The sequence below is a fragment of the Vicia villosa genome, linkage group LG3 (assembly GCF_029867415.1).
Source record: "Vicia villosa cultivar HV-30 ecotype Madison, WI linkage group LG3, Vvil1.0, whole genome shotgun sequence".
Classification (NCBI taxonomy): Eukaryota; Viridiplantae; Streptophyta; class Magnoliopsida; order Fabales; family Fabaceae; genus Vicia; species Vicia villosa.
In genome coordinates, this window is record NC_081182.1 from 105721623 (window position 1) to 105731393 (window position 9771).

Consider the following 9771-nt stretch of genomic DNA (forward strand, 5'->3'; position numbering starts at 1 on the left):
CCATTTATGAATGAACAATTATATTATATTTAAAACTATTTACACCCTATTTCATATACACCATTTAGTTATATTTCATTTTTAGTCATAATATTGCAAATACTATAAAATCATACACATAAAAATCATATTTTAACTAAGTCAAAATATTTTTAATATTAGGCAAAAAGTATACAAAATCATGTGCAGTCATAATATTTCAAGTACTCTAAAATCATACACATAAAAATCATATTTTAACTAAGTCATAACACTTTCTTCATATATAAGTTTTCTTCTTCTTTTATTTTTGTTTTGGCAACATTTCTATGTCTTTATCCTCTTCAACCATTTGCATTTGATCTTGAAATCTTAACATCTCCATGTCACCAACATAACAAGCTGAATCAACAGTCGATATGCAACTCATCATCATACGATTATTATTGTTCATCTGATCCGTTGGAACTGTAATCGAAACACTGCATCCACCACCACCGGTAGTACCTTTTCCTCCTTGTTGTTGTATGCAAGGAGCCCATGTTAGCGCTAGTGGCAAATTGCGAGTCTTGCATACAGACGCCAACACCTCTACGATCTCATTCACCGCTGCTTCGTACAACTCCTCAAAAATCTAATTATTCATTATCATATGTAAAACAATTAGGTCAAGAATTGAATCTAGTATTGATTTGATGAATGATGGAATGCATCCTTACCTTTACTGCTGGTGGAATATTCATGTTGTGGCTACTTCTAAAATCAACAGCCTGCACCAAAGATAGATAGATCCATCAATCACATGTTTTAAATTACGGTAATATTATTAAACTAGTACTAATGCAATTAATTGAGAAACTACAAGCCTCGAGAGCATTGGAGAGATGATCGAGTTGTGGACGATAATTGATGAGGTTTTGATTGGCGATAACAAACTCAATGACACCTAGATATGTTCCACTTCCTCTTTCGAACACAGGAAATGCAAGAAGAGAACCATACTGTTGCTGCTGTTGCTGATGTCGCGGATACTCGTGGCTTCTAAAGAATCGAACATGAAAATTCATGTTTGGATTCACAGAAATCGGAACAGATGAACTGGAATCCTGCTGCAGATATTGAATTGATGATCTCATCCTTAGAACCTTGGAAGACAGTAAGAGAAAACACCTGAAGCCCAAAAGCCCTTGGGCCGGAATCGAAGCACCAGAGATACCTTGTGTAAACACGCCTTATGTAAGTAACTGCAGTAGCAACAACCCTGAAAGATTGACCAACATATTAGGTGTGCCAGAATGAAAATAAAAGACAAAAGATATTCTCTTATTAAAAAAAAACAAATATATTTATATAAATAAAAGCATCTCTAAAAAACAAATGAATGAAATAACTAAAATAATCTAACAGAACTACGAAATAATAGGAAAAGGTATTAGTTAGGTACAAGGAATACCTTCCTAGGTCAAAACAACCGAAAACTATAGCAGTCACACAAAAAACCAAAAGTTACACCCATTCTTTCATGATTTCACGCTATGTTCCAATTTTCTAGACCCATAGACTCCATTCTGTTGCAAACATCAGCAGTCTTCTTCTTCAAATCAGCTAATAGACTGTCAGAACCATATATATGAGTGTTTTTTAAAATTGGGGCATTTTCTAATATAAACTTCAGGAATTGAATTTCAGCTTCATCTCCATCAAAATTAGCAAAGGAAAATAAATTGAGACAAGTTTTGAAACAATAAGGCACTGAATTCAATATCCACTCTCCACCTTCCATGCAAATGATTGGATCAAATCCCTGAATAAATACCAATAAACAAGTCAATGAACAAAAATAGTACTTCTTCTAACCTACCTTAAAAAACACGGCAAATGCAAGCATTGAAACAAGATATATAAACATACATTAGGAGTCTCAAGTGCTTCAAGTTTTGGAGTCTTTTTCAGAAATTCCATTAGAAATGCATTTGTATAACCAATAACATATCCAAAACTCACATCAAGACGTTTTAAATCATTAAATGCAGGAAGGAGATGAAAATTATCTTCTGCAAAAAAAAGACACTATAAAATACAACAACAAAAAAATCAGTGTTAGATGATAAAGAATAAAACATACAATAAATATAAGAAACATTTAGTATATATATATATATATATATATATATATATATATATATATATATATATATATATATATATATATATATATATATATATATATATATATATATATATATATATATATATATATATATATATAGGATAAAGCTAACATGTGCCCCAAGGGCATAGGTTAAGAAACTTAAATATAGTAAATTTGTATTGGAAAACGTAATAAACATATTAATTATAAACTTTTTAGGAAAACCATGCACAATTTCTAAGAAAAAATTTCTACATTTAGCTTTTAACATGTGCCCTTAGGGCACATGTTAGCATGACCCATATATATATATATATATATATATATATATATATATATATATATATATATATATATATATATATATATATATATATACTTTTCATTAGGTGTGCCAGAATGAAAATAAAAGACAAAAGATTAATTTTTGGTAAAATGATGAAAAACATCTATCACTTTTTTACCAGAATCTTCCTGCTAACCTGCATATTCAAACACCAAAAACCAGCCTATTTTGCATGAGTTAAAAGGCATGGAACCAAAACATATCACAAACCATACACAATAATAACCAACAGGTTCATATATCGCGACTATGCTCAATACCTCATACCTCCAATTAACACAAAAACACCTCATACCTCCAAGCCTCAACAACTAATGCTCAATAGCCAACTCCAAGCAACTATGCCACCATCACAAACCTGCCACCATTCATGCCAGCTACACAAACAACCATATACTTCATTCCAAAAGCCAATTCAATCAATGCATAAACCAAGCATGCACACTAAACAATTCAACATGAGTTTCGCTAAGCCATTCTCAATTGACAGTAACAATTAACTACTAAACTGTCTAACTAAATAACATCCTCCTCAAAACCATCCACTTCCTAATTTCAGCTACTGGACTAACGCAACAGAAAAGTCCAAACAGAAAGAACCATACATACATGAGATCAACTAAAAATAATCAAAGCATATAACCCACCTTCTCTAGCCGCAGGAATACAGCTAAAAATAATCAAAACTAAGTATCTTCTCTAGTCTCTACCTTTCTTAAGCTATAAACATGAGATCAACTATAAGTCCATAACCAAGTCTAAGTGCTCAGAACTCAGAAGAACATGTTACAAATTACTTTTAAGCTAATAACCTAAATCATTATCAGAGCAAAAAGACTAAAAGCAGGAAACTTACATTATGAGTCTTCACAAGCAAAGAACTAGTATTAAAGGGGTGCCTTTGAAAAGGGTGTCTCACTATTGTTTCAAAAAGCTCCTTGCTTTGTATCATCTTGTTTTGGAGAAGTGTTCCATTGCCGTTGATGTCTGGGGCAAGAGTTAACTGATCGTAGTCACTTAGGGAAACGCAAAAGACGACAGCTCTAACATCTTCAAACATTTCAACCCACTTGCAACTTTCACTCATGCATTACAAAATATTTATTAGTTGTTTCAGTAATTTTATAATTAGTATTCATGACTCAAGATTTCTTAGTTTTTTTAATGTGTATAACTAAACTTAAAGAGAAATGTCGCACCAATCCAGCCACATGCCGCATGCAAATCCGTTTCGAAACAGAGAAGATAAGAAAAGGTGCTCTATATCTTCATAGCGCGAAGAATTCCTCTTCTCAGTTAGGTGATAATTAAGGAAGCCTGGGTGTACAACTTTGGTTTATTTTCTTCTCATGTTTCATGCTATCTCCTAAAATATATTACAGCTGACCAACCTAATCTAACTTGACAAGAAGCACTGAACATCATTTTCTTCAAAATCTAATTCCTACTGGCTTGAATTTCTGTTAGAACCCATCATCATAATAACCAATAAGCTGAATTCAGATGACAATTAATTACTCATGCAATGTAGAACATGTCCATTGGATATGAAAATGACAGGACTTACGACTGTTGTTGTTTACTATCTAAAATTTAAAAACAATTCTATAAGAATCCTATACGAGATTAATAACTATTTCTGAGTACATAGTGTAAGACTGATTACATACTGAAGTGCCAGCAGGTTTATCCAAAACTACATATGATTCCTTCACAGTTATAATCCTTGATCTCCAGTCGATCTCATAGCACCTAAACAGAGCTTTCAAATGTCAAACATTATCATAATTTCATCTCATGCCTCTATAACAATATATTTTATTTATTTTAATCTAATATGATCACATAAATTTTTGAAAGTTCAAAATAGTAATAGTTTCAAAACAAAAGGATAGATAGCATTTGAATACTTACAAGTAAAAGAATCATGAAAGCTGAATTTTAATATAGAGACAAACATAATTATAACATTACTATCAATATTCATACCTACTAGAATAAAGTAAATAAGCTTTAGCCACCAAAACTTCAAATTACTCATCTAAGCAATTAAAACAAATACAAGTGATTCCTTTAAAGGGACAATTATGTCCAATATGACGATGGTTGCTAGTAAGCCACAGAAAGGGCCACTGGAAGGCTGCATAACGGATCTCTAGAAAGGTGCACATGGTGAGGAGATGAAGTTGTTTCAGAGTAGGAAAATAACAAGACAGAAGAGCTTAATCCGTTGTCCTATAGAATTTTATAGTGAAATGACCAAAAGTTCAGACAGAGGCAGAAGCAATAACCATAAGTACAATATTACAATACACAAAAAACAGCACAGGCATGGGGGAAATTAAAAAGGAAACAAAATTGATTGATCCAATTGGGACACTCACCGCATTTTGCTCCAAAGGAAGCATCTCAAGGAACAAATCAAGAATGTCAACATTAGAAGAGTCATTCACGAAACGTGAAAGTGCCCTAACCGCAAAAGTACGCACCAAATAGATCTTGTCTCGTACGCACCAAATAGATCTTGTCTCGTACCCTAACCTTCATGCCCTCTATCACCTCGTCCCATAGGTCATTGCTCACTTGTGCATCATCTGGTAACCACAATATTATCTACAAAATCACAACCAAAATAATCGAGGAAATTAAATGTTCATAAGTTATAACCGTAATATTTCTTTCAAACTCAACAATTCAATGACACATTAGTTGCAGAAATTAAATGTTCAAATGTAAAACCTAACACACTAAAATAACACAAAAAATGATTAAGTTGAACTTAGCTCAATCCGTTACCTCTGAGAAAATCTGGCAGGCTCTGAATCTAACAGTCTTATCAGCCGCCGCCATAGCAACAAGGAGGAAATGAAGGAAATGGTCGAGGAACTCGTCGCAATCAGCGGCATCGGAAGGATTACGAGCAGCGGTGAACAAGGCGACGAAGGAAACGACACGGTCAGCAGAGGCAATTCTTCGTAACATTTTAACTCACCTTGTAACATAAGGTGAGTTCCTAATCTATGTCATATAAGTAGACTTGTCATATAAGTAGACTTCAAAACCTGCATAATAATAGTATGAGAGTTAATCAATTATTCTTTTGCATCAAAATATTAAAAGAGAAAAATTGAGTATATATTCATCACTGTACCCATTCTGAACTCCATGACTTGCAGCAGGCACAACGCTGTGATTAAGAGCATTACTTTTCCAAGACTCCCCAACACCTAACACCGCATTTATTCAGAGACTAGCATTCCTTCTTCACAAGCTCCTGCTCCAACCAAAAACCCACACTCAGTTATGAAGCACAAAACTATTATAAAAAATGAAGAAAACACACGGTGTACCTGGTCAACACCAAACTCTGGCGGTTGCGTGGATCCCTTCCTTGCGTCGGTAGCGATATGTCTTCCATCTTAATCTCGCCCATCGGAAAATAAAACAAAATGAAATATCTTAATCAATGGAAACATGGAAAAGAAAAGTTACACCGTCATCATTTGAACTAACTAAAACATAACTCGAAAATAAGCATCACAATTTCCATACGAAACTACCAAACAGCCTAACTTCAGTTCATCTGAGTATTTTCCCAAAAACACGACAAAGTCGGAAAAATATTATTCCAAATTTGTTTTCCTTTCTAGCACTTAACACTAGTTCATACCAATATCAAACAATGCCACATAGGAAACCCTAATTTGAAATCCCCAGTATTCTAAAAAATTACCTCCAGCCACATGGTAAACAGCGAATATACAAAAATTCGGAACAATCTAAATTCATACCTTCTTCTTCATCCTCACCATCCTTGTCGATATCTCCACCTCCCTCTTCCAATTCTTCTCCATCCTCTCTCTCATCCATATCAAGCTCAACTTCATCTATACCCATTGAATACCGAAAAAGTTAGGGTTCCGATTAGAACCAACAGAAACACTTAGAAGAGGAATACATTATGCTGAGAATGAAATAGGGGATTAGGGTTCACCTTTGTCAGCTATTACACCTTGGTGAATGACTGCTGAAAAAGTGGGTGAAGGAATGTGAAATCGAACAAGTTTCGGAGCAGAGGCAGAGAACAAGAGATCGAAGCTTTGGAGTAGAGAATGAGAATAGGTAAAAAAGAAGCAGAAACTGTCGAGGAGAAGGATTGAAAGGGGGATAAGGAAAGGTGAATCGAGAGATGGGTTTTCTGAAGCAGCGCGAAATGCATGAGTGGAACAGAGTTAGATTGAAAAATGGGTTTTCTGTAAGAGTTGAAAATGAGTTTCATGAAAGAGTTGAATAGAAAATGAGAAAGTATTTTATTATGTTAATAAATTTAAAGAATTATGTTTAAAGATAATGTTTCACTTACTAAAGAGTTTTTGTATAATGTTTAAACTATTTTATTTACTTAATAAATTTAGACTCATTAATATTTATTCATTAATTTATTTATTAATATGTTATATAGGTTATATATTTTGAATTATAAATTTAAACAAAAAATTTTTTATATAAATTTACACCCGTTTTTTTGTTTAAAAGGAGTAATTGAACTTTGATTATGATAATTTTTTTAATTTAAACCCGTTTTTAGAAAATAGGGTGTATATTATCACCTGATAATGTTTAAAATGACATGTTATTTACAAAATTGCCACCGCATTTTTAATTTACACCCGTTTTTAGTATATTGGGTGTAAATTTTAAAATTATATTGATCTTTTTTTACTAGTGGGCAAAAAGGGTCTCCGATTATATATTTCAATGCTAATGTACGTTTAAATAGAATCCCTTAAAAAATTTCACAATTTAACTGAAGACAACTTCAACTTTTTAGATAGGGTCTCTCAAAAGTTTGAGATGGCTCTAATAAATATAATGTCGTGAATAATTGAGTTGCTATTCATCTATCCTTGCATAAATAAGAGACATGCTTCTAATTTTTATTTATTGAAAGGGAGACGCATTTGTGGTACATGTGAAAAATGAAGGATTGCATGGGAGAGTGACTAGTTAATGTTTTTTCTACAAAACTGGTTTAAAATTATGAAATATTATTTAAATTGATAATTTTATTATATAATTTTAAAATTAAAAAATTAATTAATTAAAATTTTCAATAACTACAAATAAATAGTTAACTTAATATATCATGAAAATAATCATCATTAAATTTATATCGATATTCTTGTGACCAATATTTTTTATTTTTTTTAATGTATGAGTTGGGGGAACAACCATTTTATGGCCTCTAATGAATTTTAAATGAACAATATATATCAGAAGTATTATATAAATTGTTGTTCATGAAAGCATTAGGATATATGAATTCCTTTATGGATTATAGAATGCTTGGATGCAAATAAATGAATAACAAAACAGGCAAAACAATGATCAAAATCAAAGTGAACTATAAACAGGGTAACCATATTCCATCAAATAATGAAGTCACAAAAAAACGTGATGCCTAAACTAAATTTGAATAATAATTAAGAAACCATTTTTTTTTAAAAATTGTTACAACTAACGAACTAACACAAAAATTGGGAGAGTGTGAACTAAACTAAGTTTACTATATTTTATGCCCAAATTGCCATGATAGACATGCCTCCTGCGCCCAACAAAACAGCTACATAAGACCATAATTGAAGCTTGATTCTACTTTGTAACTTTGCACCCATAAAATCATTAGCCAATAATTCAACAAGTGCCATATAATTGAGAAGCCCTGCAGATATAGCATTTAGAATCCCTTCTACAATTAGTGCAGTTGGACTAGTGTCACTATACACCTTCGATAAACCAATCCCTAATATTATCCCAAATGGTGTCGTCACCGAGAAAAAAAATACCATTATCCCTTTCATCCCCACTCCATAATCAGCCTGTAAATAATATACCCCAAAATATTAGAGTCACATAATGATAACAAATTTCAAAACTGACAAATAAAATATTGCAGCATGTAATATGAATCTAGACGGGACCCGTGCGATTGCACGAATTTCTTACTACTAATAATAATAAGAATACCTGAAGAATGCAACCACCCAAACCCATTCCCTCAAAGATTTGATGGAAGCAAAGTGCAGCAATGAGAGGCTTTATTGTGCAAGGGTTCTCCGAAGCACCCATTGACAAACCAATCACTACTGAGTGCACCACAATTCCTAACTCCAAAACCTGAAAACCCAATTCCACACAAATCATATCAACAAAATAATAAACAAGAAACCCAGTAAATATATAAAATTTAATAACGAAGAAGTTGATTAACGTACCTGAGCCACAACACGGTAACGAAGCAATTGTTCGGCATTCACATTCTTGTCATGTCCATTTGCAACTGCAAGATCATGACCATGATCATGACCATGACCATGACCAAGTTCCAATTCCTTTGTCGTTTTGGAATCATTCAAAGAAGAAGACATGGGAAGTTTCTTCTTGAAGTAACTTATCGAAAATGAATCAACCATGAGAGTAAAAACAGCGGATATCATAGCAATGAAAGTGGTGAATGGGAATTTATGCCAAGGGTGTTGAGGCAAACAAGGAGAAGTTAAATCTGCAAATGAATCAGGCATCACATGCATATAACCGGTAGCGAGTATAACACCGGAGGCGAAAGCTTTTATAATGACGAACAAGTCTCCGTCGGGGTTTAAAGCCGGAATCGAAGTTGTGAAAATTGGAATACAAATACCAACCATGCTTGATAATAATAGGCAAAATATTGCAATTACCTTTAACTTTAATGCTTCATTTTTATCGTGACAACCACCTTCGTATTTCGATGAACATTCTTCACATGAGACTAATGGTAATGATAATGATAGAAATAAAATGATTGTAACTATAAGTTTGGGATTGTTTCTTACCATATTGCTTAAAAAAAACAACTGAACTGAACTTGTTGGAAGAGACAGTGATGTGATGTGAGAAAGAATGTTTGTTACAATGAGAGGTTTTGAGAGGTTTTATAGATAGAAATTATTTCATAGTTTAGATGTGAAAAATAGTGAAATTACTTTGTTGCACTTAAGGTAAAGTGTTTTTATATATAATTTATATATAGTTTGGGGTAAATTTGGAATAATAGAGAGAGTGTGGTTGCTTCTGTTGGATGTGTGGTAAATATGGTTCCTTGAAAATATGAACCATTATGGCATAAGTAAAACACACGCTTTGAATTCTTCTTTTATTTAAAGGGAGATACAATTATGACACATGTGAAAATGAAAAATTATGTGGAAGAGTGACTAGTTAATATTTTTTTTCCTACAAAACTAGTTAAAAA

General features: G+C 32.7%; 2 protein-coding genes across 2 annotated transcripts; both read right to left on the reverse strand.

Annotated features, from left to right (window-relative positions):
* Positions 1-283: 283 nt before the first annotated feature.
* Positions 284-1115, reverse strand: LOC131658732 (protein NLP2-like). The gene is made up of 3 exons (XM_058927996.1): positions 846-1115; positions 699-749; positions 284-613 (listed from the first exon to the last, which is right to left on the reverse strand). The coding sequence occupies exons 1-3, from the start codon at positions 1113-1115 to the stop codon at positions 284-286; spliced, it is 651 nt and encodes a 216-aa protein (XP_058783979.1).
* Positions 1116-8050: 6935 nt separating this feature from the next.
* LOC131658733 (fe(2+) transport protein 1-like) lies at positions 8051-9355 on the reverse strand. Its single transcript, XM_058927997.1, has 3 exons — positions 8753-9355; positions 8505-8654; positions 8051-8356 (listed from the first exon to the last, which is right to left on the reverse strand). The coding sequence occupies exons 1-3, from the start codon at positions 9353-9355 to the stop codon at positions 8051-8053; spliced, it is 1059 nt and encodes a 352-aa protein (XP_058783980.1).
* Between the last annotated feature and the right edge of the window lie 416 nt (positions 9356-9771).